At 37.5% G+C, this 16,178-nt stretch overlaps 1 protein-coding gene across 9 annotated transcripts in view; it reads right to left on the bottom strand.

The window, feature by feature from the left end:
* Positions 1–2,306: 2,306 nt before the first annotated feature.
* Positions 2,307–16,178, bottom strand: part of TOPBP1 (DNA topoisomerase II binding protein 1) — a 74,710-nt gene continuing 60,838 nt past the window's right edge. For 7 of the 9 annotated variants that reach the window (XM_036077091.2, XM_036077093.2, XM_036077095.2 and 4 more), the window contains 5 exons: positions 14,862–15,025; positions 13,749–13,886; positions 11,722–11,811; positions 11,397–11,558; positions 2,307–3,037 (listed from right to left, as the gene is read on the bottom strand). In XM_036077091.2, the coding sequence (XP_035932984.2) occupies positions 2,894–3,037; positions 11,397–11,558; positions 11,722–11,811; positions 13,749–13,886; positions 14,862–15,025 (698 nt within the window). In that variant the 3' untranslated portion in view covers positions 2,307–2,893. Of the gene's footprint in view, positions 3,038–6,878; positions 7,006–8,745; positions 8,926–11,396; positions 11,559–11,721; positions 11,812–13,748; positions 13,887–14,861; positions 15,026–16,178 lie in introns of those variants that run through there. The other 2 variants (XM_078071677.1, XM_078071682.1) reach the window with 2 other exon arrangements.

Raw genomic sequence — 16,178 nt, 5'->3', positions numbered from 1 at the left:
CCTCTCTCACAAAATGGTCACTTTTCAGTCAGCTGCATCTGCTCTGGGCCCTGGAGTGGATGAGTCCACGTCAGCCCTTTAAGAAGCTGTCTCTCGGATTGCTATAACCATGTGGGTCTCATGGAAGCAAGCCCCTTTGGTTTTCAAAGCTAGTTGTTTTGGGGGCTCATCTCTGAGGGGCAGGTCTTAAAAGTTGGGGTGCCAGATGGAGGGTTTAAACCCTTCACCCTTTAGGGAGAAGCTCGGGGTCATGAGTTCCCTCCCGATCGTGGGTTGCTGCACCAGAGGTGAGGTTTATGCTGAGGTGTGGAAAAACGGAGCTGGGTGGCTTGCTTTGTTGATAGATCTAGATTAAAGAGTATTTTTAGGACTAGAGTGGGAATCAGCACACCATGGCCCATTGCCTATTTTTGTATGGTTTTAAGCTAAGAATGGTTGGGATAGAATGCCATGAAGACCCAGCCCACAAAACTTAAAATGTTTACTACCTGGACTTCTACAGAGAAGTTTGCCAACTCCTAATACAAAGCAATGTGTATTAAAGCACCGCTGGGTGAAATGTGTACCTGTGAAATAGTAGGTTTGGATTATGACAGTGGTTTGTCTTTTTGGGGTGGGAAGTCACAGATCTGAGTTGTAAAACAGAGCTCTGCTCTAAAAATGCACATATACCAAATTGTGCCTATGCCAATTCCAGCCACAATGGCCCCCAGGTTAAGAATCTTTGCACTGTAATATTTATTAGCCCTGCTTAAGCTGCCAGAATTAGGGCCCCTGGCCATATGATCTTGCTTAACCTAATTACCTCCTTAAAAGCCCTATCTTCAGGTTGTCACTTTGGGGGTTAGGCTTCAACCTCTTAATTTGTATGTGTGTGCAACACAATTCGGTCTGTAATACAGATCCTGCCTCTTTAATCTCTGTGAGGAAGCACGCTTTCTAAAGGTGGTTTGCTCCTGAATCCTGTGTACTACTTTTATGCTAAGGAGTATTTGTTGCATTGACGAATGCTGGCCATCAGACTGACGCACAAGAAAATCCACAGAATATAAGATTCTAACTTAAGTGTCACATTAAAATACTAGAGCATTTCTGAGGAGAAACTAAGAATAATCAAGGAAAGCTTTTGTTCCTTCCTAAATGAGAGAACTTCTTGTGCTTAAAACTACTTGCGTGTAAGGCCTTGCCGGCATTAGGACATCTAGAGTCTGAGAGTGGAAGCCAAAGCGGAAATGGCTGACAGATTCTGGAGAATCAGGAGGAGCAGGTGAAATCTGGAGTCTTAAAATTACAAACTATATGTTTAAGAACTGACTGGAAAAACAGTTCATAATCTTGGCAGAAAAGAAAATGGTACATTATATAATTTTATCTGGGCTAGAGACAGAGGATCTAACATTTACTTTAACAGAGTGCTCATGAAGTTGTTTTGAACAGTAGTGACTATTGCAAAGAATCTAAGGGATGAAATTTGGGGAAACTTGCCACAAGCTGCCAGTGAAAAGAGTGGAGAGACTCTACTCACACAAAATGGCTCCCGTAAAACCAGGTCAGGGGTTTCTGTTTGGGGAGGGGCATGGTTACACGACAATGCTATCTATTTGGCTGTGTAGGAATTTTTGTCCTGAGCTGTGAATTTAGTTCAAAGCCAAAAAGTGAAGGGCCGGGATAACCCCCACTATTTCCCTCCCTTCAGAGGAAGATCTGATAAAAACTTGAGGGGTTTTGTGTCTAGTTTAAGAACTTCCACCCTTCACCATTTGAGTTTGCCTTTCAAGAGTCATTATGAAATGGGACTATTTACATCAAAATCATAGTTCTGATTCTCGTTCTTCCTTACAGCAAAATGAGGTAGCTTTACATTTAGAGGATTGTGGTAACACATGTAGTATTTGGTGTTTAGGTTTAGATTAATACAGGCTAATGCAATTTTGTAGTTCCAATAAAAGGGTTTTTTAACCCAGTAATATAATAGCCTAACGAAGTAAGTAACAAACATCAGAAATATAACTAGCAATTAATTTTTGAGTTTTTTTAAAAAGAGTTATTTTAGGGAGGGAGGGGGCTGAGGGAGAGGGACAGGGAATCCAGGCAGACTCCGAGCTGAGCCCGGAGCCCGACTTGGGACTTGATCCCATGACCTGAGCCACGTGAGCTGAAACCAAGAGTCGGATGTTCAACCACCTGCACAACTCCGGTGCCCCAGCAATTTCTTGAAGTAATAAATGATTTGTAAAACTTAGCTTAAACAAGAGAATGGACACCAGAATGCTTTGCATTTAAAAACTTATCTGAACTAATATGAGTCACTTTTATTCTTTATTGTTTTATTTTCCAAGTTTTGGCGCCCAAACCTGGCAAACATCATGGAGATCTGTACAGACATGCATATACATATATACACTCACACATATTTAAGTTTAAAGCCTCAGTTCCTCATTAAACCTTGTACTCAGGCTCCTGTTAAAAAGAGGGAAAGGGGTGAGAAGAATCAGGGAAAACATGAAAAAATCTCAATTGACAACTTCCTTATTGTTACGAATTAAAGCTGGCATTTTAAGGCAAAATCCATCACCTTACTAAAACTTCCACTAAGCTACAGCCTCAGATATTTATAAGAAAATAAATAAACAGCCCCCTACACACTTCAATGTGGTTTTATGACAAGCTGAGGATTTGTTTTGTTGTTATTTCAGGTAAAACAGTTAGTTAATATTTCAGTGATTAAAATTTCAGATGTTAAAAACTCACTACAAGCAAGGTCATCATTATAGTCTGCGGCTGAATTCTTCTATAGACACTTGTCTTTAAATTACTATGCAAATCCAAGACAGTTAACATTCAGGCTTTATAATTAAAATACTAATGTTTGGTGACTAAAGAGTAAACATGATTAGTTTACTCTAGGTCGTTTGATTTTATTTTTCTCTGTAGGAGCTTTCCTCTTCTGTGATAATCCAGGCCCAGGTTCCTTATTATTTGGAAGAAATGAAATTGCTTCTGGTAGACAGTAATTTTCTACTCGAGGAGGGGATTCCTATAAAAGGGAAAAAAAACATTGTTCATTTTTCCTTGACTGTGCTTTTTAACCAGAAAAAACTTAAAATTTGTCTTTTAAGGTATGCTACTTAGCACTTATCACATTTAGGGAACAGAACCTGTGTGACAAAAATCTCACCTTTTATCAGAAAAATAAATTTATAGTTCAGGTGGAATGGGGCCAGCTCAGATCTTGATAATGGTTTCATTTGTAAGGCATGGTTAAGAAGTGACAGTGTCCATTTTTAAAATTTTTTTTATTTAAACATGTGAGATAGATGTTTTTTATTCCTTATTTTACAGATAAGATAAAAAAAAGGTTAACATTATATAACTAGCCGGTGTCAAAGCCAAAATTCATACATTGCCTCTAAAACCCTTGCAATTCTCTTCCTCACAACCATATTCCAACCCAAAATGACCTTTCCCTCCTTATTAAAAGTGTGATAAAACTTAATTTTCTAGCAAGATGGCAGACTGGAAAACATGAAAATGAATCACCATAAAATACTGAGTAAGTGCCTTTTGGTTCAACTCTTCTCTGGATGACAACTTCCGACCCAAATATATTAAAAGCAACTACCCCAAGACACTGGAGAGGAAATGAGATCAGGCAAATACCAGAGGGGTTGACACTGGGTAGGGAGTGAATTTCTCTTCTCCTTACAACAAAAACAAAAAAAATGAAGTCTGTATCATGCGGGCTAAGTCACAACAGAAAACATGTAGTGTTAATGGCCTGAAATCACAGCCACTGGAAAGTGAGGTGGGAAATCCCAGGAAGGAGCAGGGGAAGCCTCAACCTCGGTTATGAAATCGGCCCAAATCTTTGCCCTCTCACCATGGATGTGGAGGAGGCTCAAGTAAGGCTAAAGCTTTGATCCCGCACTCACTGCAAAAGGTGCCTGTTAAGCAAATAGAATGGCATTCCCCTAAGGAACGTAACAGAATCTAGTTTTTACAACTTAGACGCATTCAAAATTACTCCACATCTGAAGAACATGACCCATTCTCAAGAAAAAATCAGAATCCAAAAACCCAATAAAGATCTAAAACTTATATGTACTGAAAATTACAAAATGTTCATGAAAGACGACTTAAATAAATATGCCGTATTCATGGATTGAAAGACTGAACATAGTGAAGATGTCAATTCACTTAAATTGATCTGTAGGTTTAATGTGATTCCTATCAAAATCGTAGCAAGATGTTCTCATAGGCATATAAATAAGCTTATTTAAAAACTTACTTAATAAAAGGTATAGGCCCTAGAAAAGCTGAAATGATCTTGAAAAAGAAGAGTAAAGAGGAATCGCTACCTAATATCAAAGAAGAAAGATGCTATTGCAGAGGGAAAGACCTAGATCAACAGACCCCCAACATATGCCAAACTGAATTTTGACAAAGGTGCAGAAGCAACTAAGTGGAGGATAGTTCTTTTATGGTGGAGCAATTGGACATTCTGAGTGACCTAAACTTCACACCTTCTATGAAAACCTCACACCTCATATGACATTTATGAAGCACACCAAAGGCATTCACTCTTGACTAGCCATTATGGAACTGCAAATTAAAACCACAATGAGAGATTACTACATACCAACTGAAATGGCTAAAATAAAGTGACAAATGCCAATGAGGATACAGAAAAACTGCATCACTTGTAACAGTGGTAGGAATGAAAAATATGACCACTCTGGAAACACACTCTTAGGAATTTATCCCAATGCAATAAAATCTTATTTTCACATAAAATATGTGCAAAAAAATGTTCATAGCAGCTTTATTCATAATAGCCAAGTAGAAACAACCCAGACGTCCTTCAATAGGCTAATGGTTAAGCTGTAGCAGAGCTCAACTGTAATAAAATTACTAATACAAGCAACACCTGAATGATTCTGAAGAGAATTTTGCTAAAAAAAAAGCCAATCCGAAAAGATTACACACTATATTGATTCCATTTAAGATTTAAAGAAACTGACAACAGATTAGCGGTTGACAGCTGTAAGAGACCGCTGGGAGAAGAGAATGAAGGGAAGGAGGTGGGTGTAGTTCAAAAAAGGCAAAATGAATGATTGCTGTAGTGATAGATTGTTCTGTATCTTGACTGTGGTGGCAGACACGTGAAGTAGAAGTGGGGAAATCGGAATAAGCTTGGATTGCATCAGGTCAATATCCTGGCCGTAATATTGTACTATATTGTTGCAAGATGTTATCCACTGGGGGAAACTGTATTATTTCTTACAATTGCATGTAAACCTACGGATTACCTCAAAATAAAAGCAGTCTTGCTCATGACCCAGATGTTGGAAATAGTAGACAATGATACTAAAGCAGCTCTTATCCTTGAAATGAGTGAAATGAAAAAGTAGAAAAACAGAAACTATAAAAAAGAACCAGAGATTCTAGATATAAAAAAATTTAATATCTAAATAAAAAAATCTCATGGAAGAGCCTTTAGAATGAAAATAACAGGAAAAAAAATCAGTGAAGTAATAAATAGGAATTAGTCAATCAGAAAACACAGAAAAAAGATTGCAACCAAAGTAAATATGGCCTGAGGGACCTGAGGGAGGGACCTGTGGGACAATATCAAAAGGTACGAGTGATTAAATTCCCATATAGACAGGAAAGAATGGAGAAGTAATTGTCAAAATTTCTCAAGTTTGGTGAAAGAAATTTACAGATTGAAGAAGCTCTGCAGAAAAAGCGGGATTAATACAAAGAAACTACACCTGTAAATATCATAAATAGTGAAAATCAAAGATGAAACAGCCAGAATAAAAAATGAGACACTGCACTGCATACAGGAGAAGAATTCAAATTACCACTGACTTCTCAGAAATAATGGAGGCCAGCAGAAAGTGGAGTCTTTAGTAAAAGAAAAAAACACTATCAACCCCAAATCCTATGCCCTACAAAAAGATCCTTCAAGCATAATGGTAAAATAGACACTCTCAAATAAAAGAAAACTAGAATTGGTCCCATCAGACTTGTACTACAAATCAAAGTTTTGGGCTGAAGGAAAACTGATACCAGATAGGATAAATATAAGACTATATTTTTCCTTTTAATTTCCTCAAAATACATAGGATTGTTTAAGCAAGTTTTGCTTTATGGCAGAGCTGTAAGAGACGATGGAAAATATATGACAAGTCTACAGAAAGTTTGCTGGCCCCTGCTTTACGTTGAAGGACCAGACATTAAATATTTCAGGCTGTGTGGGACAGACAGTCTCTGTTGCAATTACTCAGCCCAGTGTTGCACTGCAAAAGCAGAAGAGAGAACATGTAAATGAGTGAATGGAGCTGTGTTCCAGTAAAACTTTATAACACAGGCAGTGGACAGGGTTTGGCCTGTGGGCTACAGTTTATTGACCCCTGGTTTAAAGGATAGGGGAAGTAAAGGAACCTATATGACTGTAAGATTTCTACATTCTATGTGAAGTGGCACAATATCATTCTAGCTAGACTATAAAAAGTTAAGTATATTATAATCCATAGAGCAAAACACACCCTGCCTCCAACAAAAAAAAAGGCAAGAAAGAAAGAACACAGGAACAAAGACAAATTGAAAGCTGCAAAAAAAAAAAAAAAAAACCCCTAAATCCAATCATATCAATAATTACACGATGGACTAAACATTCTAAAGAATAAAAAAGCAAGACCCAACGAGACCCTTTTTAAAAGAAAGCCATTTCAAATATAAAGGAAAATTCCATTTACAATTGCATCAAGAATAAAATACCTAGGGACAAATTTAATCAAGGAGACAAAAGACTTGTACATTGAAAACTAGACAACACTGGGGCGCCTGGGTGGCTCAGTCTTAAGCGTCTACCTTCGGCTCAGGTCATGATCCGGGGGTCCTGGGATCGAGCCTCGCACTGGGCTCCCTGCTCGGTGGGAAGCGTGCTTCTCCCTCTCCTACTCCCCCTGCTTGTGTTCCTGCTCTTGCTATTTCTCTCTGTCAAATAAATAAAATCTTAAAAAAAAGAAAACTAGACAACACTGATGAAACAGAAGATGACACAAATAAATGGAAAGATATTCCATGCTCATGGAGTGGAAAAATTAACACTATTAAAATGTCCACACTACCCAAAGCAATCTACAGATTCAATGCAATCCCTATCAAAATTCCAATGGCATTTTTTTAAATAGAACTAACAATCCTAAAATTTGTATGGACTCACAAAGATTCCAAATAGCCAAAGCAAGCTTTTTCTTTTCTTTTTTAAGAGTTTATTTATTTTTTGACAGAGAGACACAGCGAGAGAGGGAACACAAGCAGAGGGAGTGGGAAAGGGAGAAGCAGGCTTCCTGCGGAGCAGGGAGCCTGATGCAGGGCTTGATCCCAGGACCCTGGGATCATGACCTGAGCCGAAGGCAGACGCTTAACGACTGAGCCACCCAGGCGCCCCTAGCCAAAGCAATCTTGAGAAAGAAGAACAAAGCTGGAGGCATCATGCTCCCTGATTTTAAACTGTATTACAAAACTATGGTAACCAAACAGTATGGTAATACCACGTAAGCAGACACATAGATCAAGAGAACAGAACAGAAAACCCAGAAATAAACCCAGGCATACACGATCAATTACAAAGGAGCCAAGAACATACAATAGGAAAAGGACAGTTTCTTCAATAAATGGTGTTAGAAAAACTAGACAGCTACATGCAAAAGACTGAAACAGGACCACTATCTTATAGCATACACAAAAATAAACTCAAAATGGATTAAAGATTTGGATGAAAGACATGAAACTATAAAACTAAAAGAAAACATACATCACAAGCTCCCTGACATTGGTCTTGGTAAAAATTTTTTGGATTTCACACCAGAATGAAAAGCAACACAAGCAAAAATTAACATGTGGGGAGACATCAAACTAAAAAGCTCATGCATAGCAAAGGATACCATCAGCAAAAGGAAAGGCAACCTAAGAAAGGGAGAAAATATTTGCAAATCATCTATCTGATAGGGGATAATATCCCAGACCATCTGATTAAAAAATGGGCAGAGATCTGAATAGACATTTTCCCAAAGACACAGATGGTCAACAGGTATACGAAAAGGCGCTCAACGTCACTAATCATCAAAGAAATGCTAATCAAAATCATAACAAGATATTACCTAACACGTTAGAATAGCTGTTATCAAAAAGACAAGTGTTGATGAGGATATGGAGAAACGAGAACTCTTGTGTACTTTTAGTGGGAATGTAAACTGATGCAGCCATTATTTTTTTCCTCAAAAAATTAAAAATATAACTACCTTAAGAGTACACTTAGTTTGATGAGCACTGAGCAACTGTTGAATCATTGTATTGCACACCTGAAACTAGTAACACTATGTTAAATACAATCTTAAAAAAAAAAGGAACTACCTTATGATTCAACAGTTCCAACCTCTATGTATTTATCCAAAAGAAATAAAAACATTAATTCAAAAAGATATCTGCTCTCCTATGTTCACTGCAGCATTATTTACAATAGCTAAGATATGAAAACCTGAGTGTCCACTGACAGATGGATAAAGAAAATTCACACACACACACACATACACACACACACACAATGGATTAATCAGCCATAAAAAAATATTTCAGCCAAGGAAACCCTGCCAACTGCAGCAACATGGATGGACCTTGATGGCATGATGCAAAGTGAAATAAGTCAGAAAAAGAAAGACAAATACTAGATGATTTCACTTACAAGTGGAACCTAATATAAAAAACAGGGCTGCCTGGGTGGCTCAGTCAGTTAAGTATCTGCCTTCGGCTCAGGTCATGATCCCAGGATCCTGGGATCGAGTGCTGCATCAGGCTCCCTGCTCAGTAAAGAGCCTGCTTCTCCCTCTTGCACTCCCCCTGCTCGTGCGCTCTCTGTCAAATAAATAAATAAAATCTTAAAAAAATAAAACAACAAAATAAAACAAAAAACAAAACAAAAACCCCAAATGGGATAGATACAAAGAACTGACTGGGGGTTGCTAGATGCAGGGTATGAGGGCTGGGGGAAATGGGTAAGGGTGAACAAGAGGTACAAACTTACAGTTATAAAATAAGCCCTGAGGATGTAATATACAACATGGTGACTATAGTTGTTAATATTGTATGGTATATTTGAAAGTTGGTAAGAGACACAATCTTGGGAGTTCTTATCATGAGAGAAAATCTGTCATTATGTATGGTGATAATTTTGCATATATAGTCATGAATACATACAACTGTAATGCTGAACATCTGAAATTAATGTCATATGTCATTGTATCTCAGAAAAAAAAAAAAGGTGGCCAGATTCCTCCTTCAGGCAGACTGGAAGACTCCTCTTTGGATAAACTGAAACAATTCAAGAAGTATATGCAAGTATGAACCCAGAAGACAGTCCCCAACAACTAGACCACCAAGACTATTGCATCTGGATCAAAACTGCCAAGACCCAACTGTGTGCTCAGTACTTCCAATCAGCTTAGACAAAGACCCAAAGAGGAAAATGCAGTTTAGTGGATAGAGAATATACTGGAGAATATACTGAAATAAGTTAAAAAAAAAAAAAAATCAATAAATCCTCTGAGATCCAGTAGAAGGTATTACATCTATGAAGCAAAAAAGATATTAAAAAATTAAAATGTAAATTCAAAAAACTTTTAAAAAGGTCTTGATTATTAAAAACATGATAGCAAAATGAAGAGCTGATAAAAGGAGAAGACTGAACTGAGGGAACCTCTCAAAAAGTGAAGATTATAAAAATAGTGGTGAAATAAGAAAATGCAATATACAAGTAGCAGAGTACTAGAGAGAACAGAAAGTGGAGGGAAAAAAATCATCATTGAAATAATTCAAGATTTCCCAGAACTGAAAGACACAAGTTACCAAACCAGAAGAGGCCTACCATGTGCAGTATAATAAAAAGAGGCCCTCATGATAGCCTATCATTTTGAAATTTCAGAAAACTAGGGACAAAAAGAGCTTCCTACTAGATTAGTTACATATAACAGATTATGAATCAAAATGGCTTTAACTACTCAACAGCAATACTAGAAGCAAGGAGATAAGCAATCAAAAGTCTAAGGAGAAAATAGGTTCCAACCTAGAATTTGATGCCCATCCAAACGATAAAAGAATGCAATCACAGAAAAAAAAGAATTTTCACACAAAGAAAATCTCAGTTTATCTCCCATGTGCTTTCTCAAGAAGTTACTATAAGATGACCTTCAACCAAATGAGAGCAAATCAGGATGACATGGGATACAGAAACAGGAGATCCAACAGAGAAGAGAAAGGATGGTGAATGGAGATCCTGGGATGACACCAGTTTGTAGAAGTAGAGGGTGACCATCCAGATTGGAGCAGTATGGCTAAGGACATGTTGAAGGCTGTCACCACCAAGATCCCTGTGGCCACTGCACCCAGCTTTTTAATTAATGCCCACCGCCACCCCCCCTCCCCCCCACAGCATTTAACCTGAGGTCAGAACACTGAGGTGGGCCTATCTCAAGAGCCTTACTTGTGCTTGGCTTATCTTGACAATGAACTTGAACATGAAGTCACTACTTTCCCTTCCCTAGTCTACTCCTTTGCCCCCAGAGAAGTATTCTGTTTTACCTACTTCTGAGCGCTAGGTAGGAAATAATGAGCTCAGATGTAGAAATACAGAGCAACCCACTCCCCCCACTGCATTCCTCCAGAAATCTAGTGTCTGACACACAATACAACCCTGAGAAAAGCAGGGAACAAAAAAACTTGAGCTTTTAAAAAAAGTGATTTAGGTGTTTCTAGGAGTTAGTACTGGCTTACCAATTCCAATCAGTACATCCCACTGCTTTATGACAAAGGTTTTATTGTTTATGTTTTAGCCATTCTTTCTATATATCCTGAGCAACTCCCAAACACAAACAGTAAAAATTACACAGCAGGCTGAGTTTTGGCTTCCCCTTATTTCTATACCATTATGTTTGAAATCCTTTGTAGTAAGACATTTATTACCATGTGTCATACCTTGCTGATTCCTGATGGCATTTTAGGTGTTCTGGCATCAGAAAGATTTTTCTTTGCCCATTCAAATCAAAACTTAGGCTATTTGTGAACAGCAATATTCCAACATTATAAAGGGCACTTTTAAAGCTTTTAGAGGTACCTAGATTTTTATACCTGCTTCATTTAACTCCAAGCTAAATGTTTACATAGTACTCAATATTATAAAAAGTAGAATGAAACTGAATGAAATGAAAGCGAACAACTGGAGCCAAACATTCTATTAATAAACAAGCCAAGGGTTTTGCTGTGTGGTCACATCCCTATATATATAAGCCTATCTCTGGTGATGAGGAGATCAAGGACAAAATCTTACAAACCTGCATCAGATAATCAGCAATGTACTCTGTTTTCAAGCAGTACACATTTTGGGCGGCAGCTTCTGCTATATTAACTCCTGAGTCATCTGGTTTCAGTTTATTGAAGTCAGAAAAGAGATGTGTGGCTTCTTTAAATAAAGGTACAGAATGACCAGGTAGTACCTAAAGAAATAAGAAGCTATCAGTGTCCCAAAATAGTTCAACTGTAAAATCTGTACTTAAGGATTGTCATTTCACAAAGTACCGAAAATTAAGAACTGATCACAGCAATCTTGTTTGGAAAATAATTTGTGTAAAAAATTCTGTAAATTGACTGAATACAAACCTTTGCTCCTCCTGACTGAAGAAGGCGTTTGAATCCTGCTTCTCGGGATTGGTCAACATATAAGATAACTTTCCACCCACTAAATGCCCCCTACAAATGAAAAAATAATCAGTGTTGAAATTATTTGGGAAATAAATGCAAATAATACATTATTTTATCTGTAAATTCAGTTTTATGTCAACAAATAATCTTATAACCTTTACCATCTGCCACAGCGGTAATTGTCCCTGGTCAGAATACTCTGAAAACACATAGCCATGGTGTTTGGCACATAGTAGGTCATCAATAAATACTTGAAGAATGAAGGAAAATGTTTTAATGATTAATATGAAAACAAAGCAACTTGACTTTTGTTTAGCCTTTTCTTGTATTTTTTCTTATAATTAATCCAGGGTAGAACTTAATGTACAACTTCTCAAATTAGATGAAGCCCCCATTATATTTCTCTTGAAAATGTTTGCGAATCAGAAATATAAAATATTTCACTAGGGAATAACAACAAAAGCCAGGGGAATTACTCTAAAAGAAGGGAATTAAGGCTAACAAGGGCTTGGACAGAGTAGAGAACCTCAGAATACATTGCACAAGATTATTTAAAACTTGGGTTTCTAACCTTTATGTGAGCCATGGACCCCTTTGACAGTCCAGTGAAACCTATGGATCTGTTCTCTAAATAATTCTTTTAAAGAAACAGCTTTATTGAAATGTAATTTGTGCCATATTAATAATGTTTTAAAATACTGGTTTTAACATAAAGTGTAAAGGATTACCAAAAAACCCATTTTATTAAAAATAAAATATTTACAAATTTGTGACATAATAGATGTGCTTCTGTATTAATGAATTAAATAAAAGACCTAGTGGTGGCTGGATAGATTATTATAATTTTAAAGTATAAAGACAGATGGTAGCTACACTTGTGGTGAGCATAATGAATAGCTGTCAAATCTATTACACACTTGAAACTAATGTAACACCGTGCATCAACTATATTTCAATTAAAAAAAGTGAACATAAGCAGTATCTCAAGATACTTGGAATTATAATGCAAAGCAAAGATATCTTATTTCTGTTGGGGTAAAATCACAAGTACTATTAATAGTGTTGTGATTTTTACCTAGACTTCTATAGTAAAAGGAAATGTTTTCAATTGGAGGTTAGTAAAAATAAGGATGTATTCCCTGCCCCATCCAAAGTGTATAAACAGCCTTCCTGAATGTGATCTACAACTCCTTTGGAAGAGTCTGTGGATCCCACGTTAAGAACCCCTGCAGGTAGATGCTGAAGAGTCTTTGGAAGAAATACAGTATGGGTCACATTTTACACATATATTTAAATTATTTTTATGCCTTTTTACTTTTAAAAAAAAAGATTTATGGGGGCGCCTGGGTGGCTCAGTCGTTAGGCATCTGCCTTTGGCTCAGGTCATGATCCCAGCGTCCTGGGATCGAGCCCCGCATCGGGCTCCCTGCTCCGCGGGAAGCCTGCTTCTCCCTCCCACTCCCCCTGCTTGTGTTCCCTCTCTGGCTGTGTCTCTCTCTGTCAAATAAATAAAATCTTTAAAAAATAATAAAATAAAAAAAGATTTACGTATTTGAGAGAGAGCATGTGCGCTAGTGCGCACATGCACAGTGAGGGGAGAGGCAGAGGAAGAGGGAGAGAATCTCCAGCAAACTCCCGGCTGAGCGAGGAGTTTGATGGCGGGGCTTGATCTCATCACTCTAAGATCACGACCTGAGTTAAAATCAAGAATTGGATGCCTAACCACCTGAGCCACCCAGGCACCCCATTTACACATATATTTTTAAAAGAGCCATCAACATTATATATATCTTCCTCGCATTCATAATTAAAAGAATTAGGAATTAATATTAAGCCCAATTTAGAATGCCCGAACTAAGTATATCAACAAAGCATAAAAGACAAGTAGAATTATTATTTTGTTAATAAGCACATTCTCTTAAAATTAAAATCTGTAAAAGTCATGACACTGAATGCTGTTCATATCACCATATATATGTCAATACCTCAACGATGCCCGATTCTTGTCTTTGCTGGAGTTTTTTCCTCCATCTCATTGCTGCAAGTGCTAGTCTTCGTTGCTGAACATTGATTCCAGTCAAAACATCGAGTATGGAACTACTTCCCCATTCATAGTCTTCTTCCTAGGCAATTAGTACAACAAACTTTGGATCTGGTCCTACAATATGTCCTCAAGGAGTCCACGATCACGTAAGAGTTAAAAGCTATACATTCAATTGTTATAAATACAGAGCACTAAATAAGCATCAGTTTATGAGCATAGAGGAAGGAAATGTACATTAATTTGGCTTCATAGGAGGGTCAAGTATATCTGGCTTTTAATTAGAAATCAGAAAAATACTGTATACATTCCTAAGAAATACAGATAACTACACCTTAGTAATTGGTAATATATAGATTATTGGGCTTCATCCATTTTAAGATGAACTTCACAGAAGGACATGTTCTCAGTGGAGGTATGTGTTAACACCTTGATTACCTGTCCATAGAAATCAGATCCCTTTCAATCAAGATCAAAAACTTCAAAAACTACATGATAGATATTACTGTGATGGTTAGTTAGGGACCAAAATATTTCAGACAATTTAATATTTAAAAAAAAATGTTCTTTTTTTAAAAGATTTTATCTGTCAGAGGGAGAGCGAGCTGAGTGCGAGCATGAGCAGGGGGGAGGGGCTGAGGGAGAAGCAGGCTCCCCACCGAACAAGGAGCCAATGCGGGACTTGACCTGAACCAAAGGCAGACGCTTAACTGACTGAGCCACCCATGTGTCCCCAAACAATTTAATATTTAATGGGCTGGCAGTAAGGATAAAAAGCTTACAATGAGGTAATCCTGAAATTTTCTAATGTTATTCCAAAGAGGGGGAAAAAAAAAAGCCCAGATTAAAATTAAATAAAACTCATATAACTGAGAATCTGGGTCTGTGATGTCTAAATTTTTTTGCTCTGTTAATGTGGACCTTGTAAAATTGGCATAATCATTGGTCATATTTGGTTATTTCAATTATATGAATGGTTAGTGTAGAAACTAGAATCAATTATTAGAACAGTTACTTTTAACGAAAAATGATTCTTCGTATTAATTTGAATACACACCAGCACGAAGTGTCCAGCAGTCCGGCATGCTTCCAGGTAGGAGCGATGAAGCACCCATTTCCCAGCTGCCACTGAGGCTAAATACTTCTCGTTTCGAAGTGGATGTCCCACAACAATGTGTGTACAATTGGGATCAAAGCACTGTTTCTCTATTACTAATCCACCTAAAGTAGAGAAAAACTGATATGTGATTGGAATTCTTAATTTCTTCCTAGGAAAAACATGTCAACTCTGCATAGAAATTATTTATAAATAAAATGCACCAAATAAACTGAAAAACCTTGACTGACACTTATTTTACTTCACATACATATATTTTTTTAAAATAATATATTTTTTTACTAACATAATAAAATAAAATAAAAAATATATATTTTTAAAGATTATTTGACAGCGAGCACAAGCAGGGGGAGCGGCAGGCAGAGGGAGAGGGAGAAGCAGGCTCCCCGCAGAGCAGGGAGCCCAATGCAGGGCTTGATCCCAGGACCCTGGGATCATGACCTGAGCCGAAGTCAGCCACTTAACCCCTATAACATTTTTATTTTATTTTTATTAAATATTTTATTTATTTGCCAGAGATAGATAGAGACAGAGAGCACAAGCAGCAGGGGCAGCAGAGGGAGAAGCAGACTCCCCGCTGAGCAGGGAGCCCGATGCAGGACTCGATCCCAGGCCTCTGGGATCCTGATCTGAGCCGAAGGCAGATGCCCAACCAACTGAGCCACCCAAGCATCCCCCCATAATATTTTTAATGAAAATTTAAAATAGAAAAATAGTAAAATGAAATCCTGTATACTGATTCTTAAATTATCAAAATTTTGCCATCCTTATTTCAGTCTACCCCTTTTGGGCTTAACTATTTTAAAATAAGTTCCAGGGCGCCTGGGTGGCTCGGTTGTTGGGCGTCTGCCTTCGGCTCAGGTCATGATCTCAAGGTCCTGGGATCGAGCCCCATATCAGGCTCTCTGCTCCGCAGGAAGCCTGCTTCTCCCTCTCCTACTCCCCCTGCTTGTGTTCCTTCTCTCACTGTCTCTCTCTCTTTTAAGATAAAATCTTAAAAAAAAAAAAAAAGTTCCAGACATCCTGTTATCCATTCAGTATGCATCTCTAAAATACATGGTAATTTTTTTATACAGCCCTAATGCTATTATCAGATCTAATATAATTAACAAAAATTCTTTGCTATTTCAGTACTAAATTCTTATGCAAACTTTCCTGTTTGTCTGCACTTGATTTGTTACAATTAAGATATAAAAACAGAATATAAATAGAGGCCATATACTACTGTTGGTATATTTCTTTTTTTCTTTTTTAAAG

This window comes from Halichoerus grypus, chromosome 1, assembly GCF_964656455.1.
Source record: "Halichoerus grypus chromosome 1, mHalGry1.hap1.1, whole genome shotgun sequence".
In the NCBI taxonomy this organism is placed as follows: domain Eukaryota; kingdom Metazoa; phylum Chordata; class Mammalia; order Carnivora; family Phocidae; genus Halichoerus; species Halichoerus grypus.
Note: the sequence above shows the minus strand (reverse complement) of the source record. Positions and strands in the feature narration are given on the sequence as shown.